The sequence below is a fragment of the Neoarius graeffei genome, chromosome 4, assembly GCF_027579695.1.
Source record: "Neoarius graeffei isolate fNeoGra1 chromosome 4, fNeoGra1.pri, whole genome shotgun sequence".
NCBI classification, from domain to species: Eukaryota; Metazoa; Chordata; class Actinopteri; order Siluriformes; family Ariidae; genus Neoarius; species Neoarius graeffei.
Genome location: NC_083572.1, coordinates 83,466,805 through 83,484,452, shown reverse-complemented (window position 1 = coordinate 83,484,452; position 17,648 = coordinate 83,466,805). Strand labels below are relative to the sequence as shown.

At 43.3% G+C, this 17,648-nt stretch overlaps 1 protein-coding gene across 10 annotated transcripts in view; it reads right to left on the bottom strand.

Annotated features, from left to right (window-relative positions):
* Positions 1–17,648, bottom strand: part of dlg1a (discs large MAGUK scaffold protein 1a) — a 430,819-nt gene that overhangs the window by 202,797 nt on the left and 210,374 nt on the right. For all 10 annotated transcript variants that reach the window (XM_060919862.1, XM_060919864.1, XM_060919863.1 and 7 more), the window contains exon 4: positions 913–1,080. In XM_060919862.1, coding sequence (XP_060775845.1) covers positions 913–1,080 — 168 coding nt within the window. The remainder of the gene's footprint in view (positions 1–912; positions 1,081–17,648) is intronic.

The window sequence follows — 17,648 nt, the reverse complement described above, 5'->3', positions numbered from 1 at the left end:
GAAAAATGCTATAATAATTCTTAAATTTTTTAAAAAAAAAGATACGTTCTTATCATCAAATACTTTCAGTCTATATTCTTTGCATGTTTTGGGGTTTTCATCTTTCTTCTTCTTTAGGGTTTTTTGGCGGTTGACAAACCAATTTAAAGGTGTATTACCACCACCTACTGGGCTGGAGTGTGGAACAGGAGTTGTTTTTTATTTTATTATTATTTTTTTTGGGGGGGGGGATTTATATTCTTTTAGCTATTTCTGTTTCTTTTAAATACTTGATCATTTTTAGGGTTTTGTTTTCGAATAGAGTTTTTATTTCGTCCCTGGTTGGTTCAGCAACACGCGCCACCATTTTGTTTTTCTCTACTCACGGTATATGAGGTTATAGCCTAGTAGTAGAGTAGCCAATCAGAGCATGCGATTGCTCATATCCAGTGAATGTGGACAGAATAAAACAGAATGTTTAGATATAGTACATGTATATTCGAGTTGACAGGAAGGCTATGGTAACTCGACCACTTTTCACAACGGTGGTGAGCAGAAAAGCATCTCAGAGTGCACAACACACCGAAGCTTGAGGTAGATGGACTACAACAGCAGAAGACTACATCAGGCTCCACTCCTATCAGCTAAGAACAAAATTTGAAACTCCAAGTGGGCATGAGATCAGTGAAACTGAACAGCTGAAGATCAGAAAAAAGACCAAGTGAAAATGTAATACAATCAGAATTGTATTACATTCAAATGGGAAAATATATGGAAAATACAGGCTGTTGGAATGGGTGTTTGGATGCTGCATTGTAAAGGAATCTGTCACACAGTGTTTATGCATGTTTGAGATGAGACACAGACTTGCTTGTATGCTGTAGGAAATGGAACAGGGGGGAAAATGCGAAGAATAAGTCAAAAGACTCTTACCTTCATAGGGGAGATGTGTGAATGAGACACAAAGCCGTGGACATTCTCGATCTGGGAGATGTTTTTCTCAGACACTTGCACCAGCTCGGGAGGCTGAACATCCCCGGGTAGACGAGTCGAGCCATGTTCTGGAGGAGAGGTGTTGTCCTCATCTTGATATCTGTACTTCTGCCAAAGAAGAAACACAAAAAAAAATTATTCAGTTGGAGTCTTATAAACTGCCCAGTAGGCGTATATTCATTCTGCTAATCAAAATGCTTCCAATTAGTCATCAATATCCAGGAAGTGAAAAGAGAACTACAAAACAAACTAGCAGTCTAATGAAGAGGTGAAATTTGCAAAACCCAACACTAATCTCCATCTTGCAGGCGACTAGGAAGTAAGGATCAAAGTCTCACACAGCAAGCTTTTACAAAACACATCGCTGAATGTCATCAGATCAAACAGAACAGTTTGCGCCTGTTGCGCCAGCAGCCTGACCTGATTGGCTTTGTCAGCGGGGAGTCCAGGTGTATACACAGCACGCCGCTAAACGTTTCATAGCATACACACGCCACTCTGACATAAAGGAACAACAAAATACTGAAGCAAGATCTGATCGTTTTGTTCTTACTTTCTGGTCCTGCTGACCTGCGTTCTTTTCAATTACATGACAGCGTCGATAAATTCTTCATTCTGATTGGTCAGAAGTTGTTCATGAATTTCCTACAACAGAGTGACTCTAACAGAGTGTCAGCTGCAAGGCAAATTATAGGTTTAAATGAATGGACTTACATGCTATGCTGTCATGTCTATAGTAATGATTAGACTGCTGCGTCACTTGGTATCCCAAAAACATTCTCACTCTCTCACCCACTCATCATCACAGTAACCTGGTATCCTGGTCAGTGGATTCAGAGCCTATCCTGGGAACACTGGGCATGACACACCCTGAATGAGACACCAGTTCATTGCAGTGCACCATGCACACACACGTGCGGCAAATTAGATGATCAAATCCACCTACTGACACGTTTTTGGGATGTAGGACGAAACCAGAGAACCTGGGAGAAACTCACATGGGTACAAGGAGAACATCATAACTTCACACTCCACTCACACCTGAGCTCAGGGTGGATCCAGGGGCCTCGGTCCTGTTTAGTGGCAGCACTACCTACTGTGCTGCCCAACAGCCTTTTCTTCTTCTTCTGGCTGTTCCCATTAGGGGTCGCCACAGCAGATAATGCCCCTCCATCTCTTCTTGTCCTCTGTATCTTTTTCTGTCACACCAATCATCCTCATATCCTCCTTCACCACATCCATAAGGGCCCGGTCCCACAACACTGATACAGTACCTTGAAAAAGTATTCATACCCCTTGAACTTTTTCACATTTTTCCACCTTACAACCACGAACTTAAAAGTTTTTTATTGAGATTTTATGTGATAGACCAACACAGAGTAGCACATAATTGTGAAGTGAAATGAAAATGATAAATGGTCTTCAAATTTTTAAACAAATAAAAATCTGAAAAATGTGGTGTGCATTAGTATTCAGACCCCTGTCCTCTGATACCTCTAAATACAATCCAGTGCAATCAATTGCCTTCAGAAGTCATCTAATTAGTTAATAGAGTCCTATCGTGTGTAATTTACTCTCAGCATAAATACACTTGTTCTGTGAAGGCCTCAGTGGTTTGTTAGAGAACACTGAAGAACAAACAGCATCATGAAGACCAAAGAACTCACCAGACAGGTCAGGGATAAAGTTCTGGAGAAGTTTAAAGCAGGGTTAGGTTATAAAAAAATATCCCAAGCTCTGAACATCTCAAGAAGCACTGTTCAATCCATCATTCAAAAATGGAAAAAGTATGGCACAACTGCAAACCTATCAAGACATGGCCGTCCACCTAAACTGACAGAGCGAGCAAGGAGAGCACTGGTCAGAGAAGCAGCCAAGAGGCCCATGATCACTCTGGAGGAGCTGCAGAAATCCACAGCTCAGGTGGAAGAATCTGTGCACAGGACAACTATAAGTCGTACACTCCACAAATCTGGCCTTTTTGGAAGAGTGGCAAGAAGAAAGCCATTGTTGAAAGACAGGCATAAGTCGTCCCGTTTGCAGTTTGCCAGAAGCCATGTAGGGGACACAGCAAACACGTGGAAGAAGGTGTTTTGGTCAGATGAGACCAAAGTTGAACTTTTTGGCCTAAACGCAAAGCACTATGTGTGGTGGAAAACTAACACTGCTCATCACCCTGCACACACCATCCCCACTGTGAAACATGGTGGTGGCAGCATCATGCTATGGGGATGCTTTTCTTCAGCAGGGACAGGGAAGCTGGTCAGAGTTGATGGGAAGAGGGATGGAGCTAAATACAGGGCAATCCTGGAAGAAAACTTGTTGGAGGCTGCAAAAGACTTGAGACTGGGAAGGAGATTCACCTTCCAGCAAGACAATGACCCTAAACATGCAGCCAGAGCTACAATGGAACGGTTTAGATCAAAGAATATTCATGTGTTAGAATGGCCCAGTCAAAATCCAGACCTAAATCCCATTGAGCATCTGTGGCAAGACTTGAAGATTGCTGTTCACAGACGCTCTCCATCCAATCTGGCTGAGCTTGAGCTATTTTGCAAAGAAGAATGGGCAAAAATTTCAGTGTCTAGATGTGCAAAGCTGGCAGAGACATACCACAAAAGACTTGCAGCTGTAATTGCAGCAAAAGGTGGCTCTACAAAGTATTGACGCAGGGGGGCTGAATACTAATGCACACCACATTTTTCAGATTTTTATTTGTTTAAAATTTTGAAGACCGTTTATCATTTTCGTTTCACTTCACAATTATGTGCTACTCTGTGTTGGTCTATCACATAAAATCTCAATAAAAAACTTTTAAGTTCGTGGTTGTAAGGTGGAAAAATGTGAAAAAGTTCAAGGGGTATGAATACTTTTTCAAGGCACTGTAACTATAACTACAACTATGACTATACCTCTGCCTGAATTTAGTTCCAGTCTGGAGCAGTCACACCACAACTCTAATCCCGACTATAATATCGGTTGGTCTCGACACTCAGGTAAATAAATATACGTGGTTGTCAGTTTTCACTGGAAAATGTAGCGGTTGTATGCTGTGTGCACACCCAGTGCACTCAGCAGGACACAATGGCTGACAGTGACAGCAAGCTGCTTTTGATGCTCATTTTGCACAGAAGGCAAAGCTGAAAGAAGAAGAAAAGGAGAATCTGGGTGCATGAGATCCTGCAGCACGGAGAAAAGCTGGGAGAAATCCACTCTCTTGTTCGGGAATCGTCTTCCCATGAAGATAAGTTTTTTCCAATACTTATGAATGTCTGAGGTGCAGTTTATGCAGATTCTTCACTTAGGGGAAGGAGATTTGACAAAACAAACAACCACAAACAGAAGACCAAATCAGTGCCAAGGAAAGATTAGCTTTATTGCTCAGGTAAGTATTTAATATTGTCATAGACAAAAAAACAAGATAATTCCAATGCACAAATGTCCACTATACTGTACAGTATCAAAATAACAGGTGTGTGTGTGGGGTCATAATGATATTTTACTGGCCGCAATAAGAATCTGAATGAGATGGTTTCAGTGGTAATGTTTAGTGCTAATGTTTGCATCTCTCCATTGTTGTCATGATGTTCAGCATGCATGGTCATGGGTTCATCATGCTCATGAAGGCAGATGCTACAAGGATGTACAAAGATGCCCGGGGAAAAATAGCATGTGCTCAGACAGCGTCACATGTAAACAATTACCTGATGGGTCAGAAGTTTTATCAGATTAGATCCAGGCCTGAGGGGGGGGAAAAAATAAAATGCTCCAGAAGCAATCTCACCGATACCAATAAACCCAGGCCTTGGCTATAGGTATCGTTATCGGTCTGGTGTGGCCACCAACCACAAACTACAGGGGACTGATGTATTTATAGTTGTAGTTCTAGTTATCGGTATTGTGGGAACAGGCCTTCAATTTCATCTTTGGTCTTCCTGTTTTCCTTCTACCTGACAACTCCATCTCCAGCATTCTTTTCCTAATATAACATCCCTTCCTGATGCAACCCTCCCCATTTATCTGGGCTTGGGACCGGCACCAAGAATGCACTGGCTTGGGCTGGATTAACAGCCTTTTATTATTAGTAGTATTTTTTTAACCTTATTCCTCCAGAGTCAAATGTCTTGAACATTTACAGTTACTACCCCTAATGCTATTTTATTTAAAAATATACATTTCCTTCAAGTCCGTTGGAGAAACTGAGCAAGACAGCCTTTACTGTCTCATATACAAATGTACTACATGAAATTCTTTTCAGCACATTGTTAGGAATCTAGTATCAGAGCAGAGGTTCAAGGCATTGGACTTGGAGGAAGTTGGAGTTTGTGGTTTGGAACATCTGTTCATAAACATCTACCCAGAAACTATTTTTGAGCTTTCTCCCAAGCCCTACTTTCTCTCAGTGATTTGTGTACCAGCAACCTGACAATATAAATCAGTGCAGCGGTGTATGGGGCAAGCCTGGCCTTCCCCTAGGAGGCAGCCAAAAGGCAAGTGAATGTGGAGAAGTTCCCTGATGGATGAGTGTGTTATAGTGCTGAGATGGGAAACACTGATTTAATGAGCAAAACCCCCTGCTTGCACTCCACTGCACAGTCATCATGATGACCTCAAACTGCCACACATGCTCTGATATATTACATGCATTCAGCTGCAGGAGTGTGTGAGGAAACCCGCATTATTCAGCATCGCCTTCTATTCACACATGTCCATCCCTGTCCAGCACTCTACTGAAGGGAAACCCCAAAACACCTAGGTTTACTGTTAAGGTATTGCCATAATACAGTCAGGTCCAAATGTATTGGGACAGTGACAATTTTTTTGTAATTCTGCGCCTGTACACCACTAGAATAGATCTGAAACGAAGCAATCGATATGGGATTGAAGTGTAGAATTTAGCTTTAATAAAATGGGTTTAACAAGATAATTGCATCAACAATTTAGGAATTACAACCATTTATTTTACATAATAACAGGCATCCTTCAGTCTCAAGAGACTATGGAGTTGTGCTCTGGACGTTGATTCTGGTACAGTGCCGGGTGTGGCTAGACAGGTTGATGTGGGAGTGACAGTCTCTCCTGCACAGGGCACATATGAAGTCTGACGCTGATCTATCAGACTGGGCTCTGGCTTTCCTTCTCTGTCTCTTTGTCTCCGATTCTTGGGCAAGCGTCTTTTTGAATGTGGAGAGGCCTTTCTGGACAGTCTGTCTCTAGACTGATCGTTCTGAGGCTGCCGCTTCCCAGGTGTTTAGGTCAATGCCCAAGGCCTTGATGTCCCTCTTGCAGGTGTCCTTGTAACGCAGTTGTGGTCTGCCTATGGGGCGTTTTCCCTGCACTAACTCACCGTACAGGAGATCTTTAGGGATCTGACCATCGTCCATACGCACGACGTGGCCGAGCCAGTGCATGCGTCTCTGCTTCAGCAGTGTGAATGTGCTGGGGATTCCGTCTCTCTCTAGTACAGCATTGTTTGTGACTTTGTCCTGCCAGGTGATCTTCAAGATGCGTCGTGAGCAGTACATTTGGAAGGTGTTGAGTTTTTGCTCCTGCCATGCGCGCAGAGTCCAGGACTCGCCGCCATAAAGGAAGGTGCTCACAACGCATGCACTGTAGATATGGATCTTAGTGTGCTTGGTCATCTTCTTGTTGTTCCATGCTCTCTTTGTCAGTCTGGACATAGTGGTAGCTGCCTTGCCAATCCGCTTGTTGAGCTCACTATTAAGTGAGAGGGAGTCTGAGATTGTGAAGACGAGGTAAGTAAAGTCATGGACAACTTCCAGTTCGTGATCAGAGATACTGATGGTGGGTGGCAGTTCAGCATCCTGAGCCATGACCTGAATTTTCTTCACACTGCAAAATATTGAAAACTGAATCTGAGGAGAAAATTACTTAATATTAGTAAAATTATCTTGCTGCATGGACAGATATTTTTACTTGATAAGACATCTTGGAATAAGTTGGTTGCAATCTAGAACCAAGTTTAATAATCTCAGAATTGGTCTTATTTTCTTCTAATAGGAAACGCTAGATCAATTCAACGATATTCAAGATATTTCCACTTGCTAAGATGCCATTTTTTTGCAATGCAGGCTAATGGTGAGCCCGAAGTCTCGACAAGCTTTGCTGAAGTGGTTCATGAGCTGCTGAAGGTCATCAGCTGAGTGAAAAGTGACTGCTGCATCATCTGCAAAAAGGTCACGTACCGTAGGCATTTCAGCTGGACTTTGGTCAGTGCTCTTAGCCTGGAGAGGTTGAAGAGCTTTCCATCTGATCTAGTCTGGAGGTAGAATCCTTCTGTTGCAGAACCAAAAGCATGCTTCAGCAGTACAGCGAAGAAGATCCCAAAAAGGGTGGATGTAAGCACACAGCCGTTTCACTCCGCTCTGGATGTTAAAGGCATCCAAAGTTGAGCCGTCAAAGGCCACTGTACCCTTCATGTCTTCATGGAAAGACTTGATGATGCTAAGCAACCTGGGTGGACATCCGATCTTGGGGAGGATTTTGAAGAGGCCACCCCTGCTGACTAGGTCAAAAGCTTTCATGAGATCAATAAAGGCTATGAAAAGTGGCTGCCTTTGCTATCTGCATTTCTCCTGCAACTGTCTGATGGAGATCATGTCAACGGTGGCTCTGTTGGCTCGGAAACCACACTGTGGTTCTGAGTAGACTCTTTCTGCAAGAACTTGGAGCCTCTTCAGTACAACCCGAGCAAAGACCTTCCCGATGATGTTGAGGAGGGAGATACCACGGTAGTCATTGCAGTCATTCCTGTCACCTTTGTTTTTGTACAATATGACAATGTTGGCATCCCTCATGTCTTGTGGAACAGCACCTTCTCTCCAACAAAGGCAGAGGATTTCATGGAGCTCATTAATGAGGGTTCCTTTACAGCATTTCAAGACATCAGCTGGTATTCCATCTTTCCCAGGAGCTTTGCCGGAAGCAGTGGAGTCCAGGGCTTAGCCGAGTTCTTCAAGAGTTGGTTCTCTGTCGAGCTCTTCCAACTCAGGCAGGCACTCAGTGGCATTCAGGGCATCTTCAGCAACTATGTTTTCTCTGATGTACAGTTTAGAGTAATGGTCTACCCAGCGCTCCATCTGTTTTGCCCAGTCCTCGATTACGTCACCTGTTACGGACTTGAAAGGTGCAATTTCCTTCTGTGTTGGTCCCAGTGCCTGATACTGTCATACATCGCCTTGATGTTGCCCATGTCAGCTGCGGTCTGTATCTGGGTGTACAGCTGAAGCCAATAGTCGTCAGCACAATGCCCGGTGCTCTGCTGAATTTTGCTGCATGCGGCCCGGAGGACCTGCAGGTTACGTTCACTAGGACAGGCTTTGTATGCTGCTAGGGTGTTTCTCTTCTCCTCGATGACTGGTGTCATTTCTACGGAGTGAGCCACAAACCAATCAGCGAACTTGCTGGTCTTCTTGCCAAAGGTGGACATGGCAGCGTTGTACACAGCATCTCGAAAGTGCTCCCATCTTTCTTGGGCAGTTGCACTGGACGGGCCAGGGAGAGACTGTTCTAGTGCACCTGCAAACTCCTCCACTTTCCCCTGGTCTCGCGTCTTGGTGGTGTCAATCCTTGGTCTTCCCTCCTTTCACGTGCGGTACAGTTTCTTTGCATGCAGTTTCACCTTGCTACACACTAGGGAGCAGTCAGTGTCGCAGTCAGCGCCTCCGGTAGCTTTGTGTCAGCTTGATACTCGGTAGACTGGAGTGTCTTGTGAGGATCAGGTCAAGTTGGTGTCAGCGTTTGGACTGCGGGTGTCTCCAGGAAACTCTGTGTTGGGGCTTGGTGTTGAAGAACGTGCTGCTGACACATAGACCATGATGACAGCAGAGCTCCAGCACTCGTTGACCATTTTCGTTTGTCTTCCCGGTGCCGAACCTTCCCAAACACATGGGCCAGGAGTCGTGGTCAGCACCCACTCTGGCATTGAAGTCACCTAGGATGAACAGTAGCTCTCTTTCAGGGATCTGTTCTGGAATCCAGCGTCTGCCTATTCGGCAGTATCTCTGCATTTGCCAATATCTGGTGGCCAGATATTGGCAAATGCAGAGATACTGCCAAATAAGCAGACGCTGGATTCCAGAACAGACACATACCTAGATTTGGGAGACTAAGAGGGTGCTAGGTACCAGCCTCCCATGGCACCACCCCCAGGCTGTGGTGGGGAGGAGTCGCTTTATTGCTCCTCAGGCTGGAAAACCAACCCCCACTACTCTTATTTTACATAATCCCTCCATTTTTACAAGCTCAAAAGTAATTGGACAATTGACTGATAAGCAGTTTCATGGCCAGGTGTGACCTGTTTCCTCATTATTTTGTGACAAATTATAGACTGCCTTTCAGATTTTTCATGTTTAGATCATAAAAAGAATTTTCCCTGACACCCAATTATTTGTTTTAGTGGACTGAAAGCGACTGAATTCGAATCACAGACTTCTGATTTTATTACTTTTTTCCTAAAAGAACAATTAATGAATTTAGAACCACGTGGCTCTAAATTCTCAGCCATTTTTTTCTTGCTTCACCGTGACCTCATTCAAGATACTAAAGTGGTGTTTGAAAGTTTGTGAACCCTTTAAAATTTTCTATATTTCTGCAGAAATATGACCCAAAACATCATCAGATTTTCACACAAGACCTAAAAGTAGATCAAAAGAACCCAGTTAAACAAATGAGACAAAAATACTTGGTCGTTTATTTATTGAGGAAAATGATCCAATATTACATATCTGTGAGTGGCAAAAGTATGTGAACCTCTAGGATTAGCAGTTAATTTGAAGGTGAAATTAGAGTCCAGTGTTTTCAATCAATGGGATGACAATCCGGTGTGAGTGAGCACCCTGTTTTATTTAAAGAACAGGGATCTATCAAAGTCTGATCTTCACAACACATGTTTGTGGAAGTGTAACATGGCACGAACAAAGGAGATTTCTGAGGACCTCAGAAAAAGCGTTGTTGATGCTCATCAGGCTGGAAAAGGTTACAAAACCATCTCTAAAGTGTTTGGACTCCACCAATCCACAGTCAGACAGACCGTGTACAAATGGAGGAAATTCAAGACCATTGTTACCCTCCCCAGGAGTGGTTGACCAACAAAGATCACTCCAAGAGCAAGGCGTGTAATAGTCGGCAAGGTCACAAAGGACCCCAGGGTCACTTCTAAGCCACTGAAGGCCTCTCTCACATTGGCTAATGTTAATGTTCATGAGTCCACCATCAGGAGAACACTGAACAACAATGGTGTGCATGGCAGGGTTGCAAGGAGAAAGCCACTGCTCTCCAAAAAGAACATTGCTGCTCGTCTGTAGTTTGCTAAAGATCATGTGGACAAGACAGAAGGCTATTAGAAAAATGTTTTGTGGATGGATGAGACCAAAATAGAATGTTTTGGTTTAAATGAGAAGCATTATGTTTGGAGAAAGGAAAACGCTGCATTTCAGCATAAGAACCTTATCCCATCTGTGAAACATGGTGGTGGTAGTATCATGGTTTGGGCCTGTTTTGCTGCATCTGGGCCAGGACGGCTTGCCATCATTGATGGAACAATGAATTCTGAATTATACCAGCGAATTCTAAAGGAAAATGTCAGGACATCCGTCCATGAACTGAATCTCAAGAGAAGGTGGGTCATGCAGCAAGACAACGACCCTAAGCACACAAGTCGTTCTACCAAAGAATGGTTAAAGAAGAATAAAGTTAATGTTTTGGAATGGCCAAGTCAAAGTCCTGACCTTAATCCAATGGAAATGCTGTGGAAGGACCTGAAGCGAGCAGTTCATATAAGGAAACCCACCAATATCCCAGAGTTGAAGCTGTTCTGTACGGAGGAACGGGCTAAAATTCCTCCAAGCCGGTGTGCAGGACTGATCAACAGTTACCGGAAACGTTTAGTTGCAGTTATTGCTGCACAAGGGGGTCACACCAGATACTGAAAGCAAAGGTTCACATACTTTTGCCACTAACAGATATGTAACATTGGATCATTTTCCTCAATAAATAAATGGCCAAGTATAATATTTTTATCTCATTTGTTTAACTGGGTTCTCTTTATCTACTTTTAGGACTTGTGTGAAAATCTGATGATGTTTTAGGTCATATTTATGCAGAAATATAGAAAATTCAAAAGGGTTCACAAACTTTCAAGCACCACTGTACGTCATGCATTATGTGGTGGGCTTTCCCCGTTTGTGCAAGGTATTTTGGGATACAAAATAATTTGAAACAGGTATGTGGGGATACCAGCTGCGCTAAAACCCGAAAGATGAAGACGATGACGACGACTGAGGTAAACCTGCGCATGTGCACACAGACTTTGTCTGCTTGACTGCGCGAAGCGAGCCATTTCATGCACATTATTTGCTCAGGAATCCCCTCAAATTAAATAACTTCCCAGCCACAGAATGGCCTGGTTTTTTTTTTTTTTTTTAAATATTACAAAAATAAACATGCATCACAATGACCAAATTTCAGAGGGAACTAAATTTCACAGATTTTAAGAAATCGAAAGGCCGTCTACGTTTAAGGAAATAAACTGTCTAGAGTTGATTCCAAGCGTTGAATCTGTTCATGGGAACTCTAAATATGTGGAGGCCATCATTAGGATAAACAAACAAACAAAAACACACCTATTAGGCAGCTGGGCCATAGAAGGTTCACGCTGCACGCTGCACGCTACACGCTACACGTTCACGTGAAGAACCGGACCCTGGGCCATTAAACTTCATGCTTGGATGTTCACGTGTTGCGTCTGTTCTACTTTGACCGAGTAACCAACAATATGGACTCTTCGGATGACGATGATTGCCTCATTCTGCTTTTACTGAGACAGAGGAAGAGAAAAAGGAACAGAATTTGGAGCCGAGAACACTTCCTTCTGAGAGAAACCCGTGGTGAATTTCACCGAACATTCTATAATCTGCTTGACAATCCCGATGAAGAACTATTTTTCAATTATACCATTCAATTATATTTTTTCTGAAGTTTTCCCCTGAAAGCATAGAGTTATCTCCCTAGACCCGTTCTGATTGGCTGGCGCGGCGGTGACCGCATGCATTGACTGGAATTTCCATCTTCACGCCTAGAAAAAAGTGTGCATGTTCATTTCTCGCTTCACGCGTGAAGTGTGCAGCGTGCAACGTGAACGCCGTTCTATGGCCCAGAGCAAGTCATGCTACGTTTGTCCACTTTTCTTTACACGCGTGTAGCGTGCAGCATGCAGCGTGAACCTTCTATGGCCCAGCTGCCTTAGAGAGAGAGAGAGAGAGAGAGAGAGCAGAAACTTTAGGAGTGGCCAAATCAACAAATTTGGTACATTCTTAAAAAGAAAAAAAAAATGCATTTTAGAGTTCACAACACCAAAAGGCCTAAAAGACCACGGAAGATAACTGAAGTGGATGATCACAGAATTCTTTCCTTGCTGAAGGAAAACCCCTTCACAACGCCTCGCCAAGTCAAGAACACTCAAGGAGGAAGGTGCATCATGACCCAGCAGAGTCACACCATAATAATGTCATGGTGTTGTTTCTGGCGCATGGTATGCCGTGTCAAAGAAATGAATAAATATGTATTCCTAACAGTGATGCGTATCTTGTTATTGCCGTCACTGTCAAAAGGCAATGCTGCAATTTATTGAGGTGAAATACACTATACTACACAATTCGATGGTTCACATGCTATATTATTATTATTCTGTTCAGGTTGATTTTGGGCCCTTGCAAATATTTTCCTCATACATTAATCAGGAGCTCTGCTTTTAGGCACTGCCTCAATATCTATAGAATAATTAAAATCACATGAAATGGCAGCGATCTGGACGTATTGCATGATTCATGACGGCAATCAAAGCAAAGCAGATCACAAACTCTGCTGGGGGGGAATCAAGAGAAGATACTTGTATTGCAGAAAGACGCAGTAACAACCAAGCACGAGGAGGAGTTCACTGCTAGCAGCACACATGCAGCAACCAAAGCAGGTTAGGTGAGTAAAAAATAGACAGAAAAATGTCTATAGACAATGCAAGGTGATTGAAAATAACAGCTTTCACTCAGCATGCTATTCTGGATGAATAGACACATCAGTGATTGACAACAAAAGATTCCAGCGGAATTAAAACGTGGGGAGGAAGAAAAAAAAATTTTACTTACAGCTGGACAAGTGCCTTTTCGGAGTGAAACAAAACCCAGCTTTCCTTCACTGCAACAGCACTCGATCCATAGCACTTCATTTAAAAATCAATTAGCTAAGTCTATAAAGCTCGAGTTAAGGAGAGTAAGAGCATGAACACACACACGTGCATATTTTATGGAAATATAAACAGATGGCAGATGAGGAGAGCAACAATCTGAATGGTGTCATTGGTATCCAAACAGGATTCAAATACATTTCAGAGTTTGTCAAAACAGATAAAACATTGCTTTGATGATACACTATAGACAACTGACTGATTAAAATGCGGTAATAGTTTTTTGATAAACAGTTATTAGTAGAATAGTCAGATTTTTTTTTTAACCCCTACAGGACCAGATATAGGGCTCGAGCTGTGAGTCCAAAGCCTCGTTCAAGGGTTGTTTTACAATCAGGGTACAAAGTTTGTGTCGCAGGGGTCCAAAATTCAAACTGATTCAAACTGGTTCTTGTACCAGTTTTTAAGTGAAGGACAAGTTAAAGAACAGATAGGCACGTGTAATAGTTTGTATTATAAGAAGATTAAGTGTAGCTTTAAGCAGGGCTGGGAAAAACAAATGAAGTGATTCTCGGAGAGGACTTTTTTTTTTTTCGACAATTCAGAATCCACTACTTCCATAGTGCTTTTAAATATAAGGCTGTAAGCTTTGTGTTAGTTGTCTCGAATATTTATGTCCCAATATCTTGACCACATTTTAGGATGAAAATCTTTTTAGATATCTTATCTCATCTCATCTCATTATCTCTAGCCGCTTTATCCTTCTACAGGGTCGCAGGCAAGCTGGAGCCTATCCCAGCTGACTACGGGCGAAAGGCGGGGTACACCCTGGACAAGTCACCAGGTCATCACAGGGCTGACACATAGACACAGACAACCATTCACACTCACATTCACACCTACGGTCAATTTAGAGTCACCAGTTAACCTAACCTGCATGTCTTTGGACTGTGGGGGAAACCGGAGCACCCGGAGGAAACCCACGCGGACACGGGGAGAACATGCAAACTCCACACAGAAAGGCCCTCGCCGGCCCCGGGGCTCGAACCCAGGACCTTCTTGCTGTGAGGCGACAGCGCTAACCACTACACCACCGTGCCGCCCTTTTTAGATATGTTATTTTATATTGAAAAATTAGCTGTCTTGACACATAAGACTGCAAGTTGACACATGCGTAGAAAAATGGATGAAATGGAATATATACATATCAATGACAGAATGACTGAAATTATACTATATTGAATACTTTAGAAACATGCCCATCCAGATTGTATATTTTTTTTAATTTTTTGTTGGTTTGTTCGTTTTGTTTTTTGTTTTGATGTGTTTTTGTAATGGTAACTGATGGCAATTCTTGTTTTTTCTTTACCTAAGTGTACCACTAAAAAATATAAAAATAAAAAGAAGAAAAATTAGCTGTCTCGGAGAGGACATTTTTTGTGACACAATTACATACTAATTTGATCGAAATAGTCTGAAAACTTACTGGCATTCAACATTAAAACTTACAGTAACTATGTTTCCAATGATACGGAACCAAATATTTGTTTTATGGTATAAAGAATGATTTAAGTGCATCCCTTTTGGAGCTACCTGTGGCCAAAAAAGCACTTTTTCTAAATGACACGAGTAATTTTGCTAAATATGACATATATTGCCATACATTCACCAAAAATTACAGAAGCCGTGAGAGGCCCTTCATATAATCCTTTTTTTTTTTATTCACCTTGTTATCCCGAGATAACGACATAATTAATTCAGGATCTCGAGAAAACAACACAACTAATTCGAGATCTCGAGAAAACAAGACAATTATTCCGTGATCTCGAAAAAACAAAATTATTTCATGATCTCGAGAAAACAGCTGAGATTTCTAGCAGCGCTGAGACGAAGCCGGGCCAGTCTTCTGCGGAGGTGCCGCGGACTAATTTTGAAATTATCCCTTATTAAAAGACTTGATGCAATCTCTCCCTGTGTCAACCCCTGATCAAAATATTGCCTTATTAGGTGATCGATTATTCCAGACATTCTAATGACCAAAGTTGCGTCTATACAGAATGAGAAATAGCCCCAAAGTCAGCATATCACAAGTCTCTTGGCGCACCTGAATGAACCATTTCTCAGCTGTTTACTCGAGATCATGAAATAATTGTTTTGTTTTCTCGAGATCACGGAGGCGGCACGGTGGCGTAGTGGTTAGCGCTGTCGCCTCACAGCAAGAAGGTCCGGGTTCGAGCCCCGTGGCTGGCGAGGGCCTTTCTGTGCGGAGTTTGTATGTTCTCCCCGTGTCCGTGTGGGTTTCCTCCGGGTGCTCCGGTTTCCCCCACAGTCCAAAGACATGCAGGTTAGGTTAACTGGTGACTCTAAATTGACCGTAGGTGTGAATGTGAGTGTGAATGGTTGTCTGTGTCTATGTGTCAGCCCTGTGATGACCTGGCGACTTGTCCAGGGTGTACCCCGCCTTTCGCCCGTAGTCAGCTGGGATAGGCTCCAGCTTGCCTGCGACCCTGTAGAAGGATAAAGCGGCTAGAGATAATGTGTGTGTGAAGCCTTTTGATATTGAAGATAATAAGTGTTAAATGTGATTTTTAGCTTGGGTACCCTGATTGTAAAACAACCCTCAACAGAAAGACTGACAGCATCATGGAGCAGCTTTACAGTCCCAGCAGTAGATTAGATTCACTGCCACACTGCAGCGTCTCCTCTCACCGGCATGTAGTCCACTAGCCCACTCTGGCTCCACTGTGAAGGTACCGAAAGCACCTAATATACGTCAGACTCGATACCTGCCAAGCTGCAAGGGCATTTCGTGTCAGACTTTATCATGAGCTGAACTGCCAACTGTACTGCTCAAGATGGCCTGTCGCATCACGAGTTTATTTAATATGATGCAGATATGTTGCAGCGCCGCTCTATTAAGAAACAACCACATCAGGCCAATGACACACAGGCGCTGTGTCCGAAATCACTCACTACTCACTATATAGCGGACTATATAGTGAGTTTGCCATTTTGTAGTGCTGTCCGAATGTATAGTGAGAATTATTACACCCTACTGTATATAGTGCACTCATACAGTAGTATCCCACAATGCATCATGAAAAGTAGTGTGCAACCAATGGTCACTAAGCAAACAATATATACCATCATGCACTGCAGTCACGCTGAAAGAAAACAAAAAAAGTGTTAGGGTGAATGGACGGAGGAAGAAACACGTTATAAAAGGACGTTCAAGTACAATTAAAAACAGTAAGAGAAGAGAAAATAAGCTAAAATAGAATCTCATCTCATCTCATTATCTCTAGCCGCTTTATCCTGTTCTACAGGGTCGCAGGCAAGCTGGAGCCTATCCCAGCTGACTACGGGCGAAAGGCGGGGTACACCTAGCCTGGGCCCGCCCACCCTAAGCGTGACGCAACACGAGGGCCTGTTGCGAGCTTAGTCTGGCCAGGCAAGCTATCTCCAGCTCTTCCAAGCTCCGGAAAAATCGGGAGCCAATCAACTTTGAGCATCTCCAACGGCCCTGGGTAGAGGCGTGTTCAAGGCAGTGACGTAGTAGAACTGCGACCGGAAGCCATAGATTGTTTACAGAATCATGCTGTATTGAAAGCATTCAACGGGAAGTTCTCATTGAAAACGGAGCAAAGAGCAGCCCTGGAGGTATTTATTGAAAGGAAGGACGTTTTCGCCTTGCTCCCGACCGGCTTCGGTAAGAGTTTAATCTACCAGTTAGCCCTGCTAGTAGCCAAATCAATGGGGCTCAGCGAGAATCCTATCGTCGCGTCACATACGTCAGAGGAAAGAGTGATGTGATTGGTTTAAGCTTCGTCACAGCCTTTTCTGGCTTCGACCAGTAGCAAACTGAGGCATTTCAGGGAGGCGGGTCAACCACGGGCTCTGGGAAACGGTTGGGATGAATAGCTTGGCCAGACCAATAGCTCGTAGAGCTTTGAAGTCGCGTTAGCCAGACTAGGGTACACCCTGGACAAGTCGCCAGGTCATCACAGGGCTGACACATAGACACAGACAACCATTCACACTCACATTCACACCTACGATCAATTTAGAGTCACCAGTTAACCTAACCTGCATGTCTTTGGACTGTGGGGGAAACCGGAGCACCCGGAGGAAACCCACGCGGACACGGGGAGAACATGCAAACTCCACACAGAAAGGCCCTCGCCGGCCCCGGGGCTCGAACCCGGACCTTCTTGCTGTGAGGCGACAGCGCTAACCACTACACCACCGTGCCGCCCTCCTTATCTGAAGTCTTTTCAGAAATATATTTTAGCATAATCTTGCCAAATACACAGAATGTAGAAATCTGTGTTTAAAGGTGTTTAATCTACAGCTTCTACAAGCTAGTCAGTAAGTCCAGTCGGTCGCTTCAGAAGCATTAGATTTTGTAAGCGTTGTAGCAATAATACAACGTGTTGACAGAAAATGTACTTTTAATACTTAAGTATTTTTAAAAGCA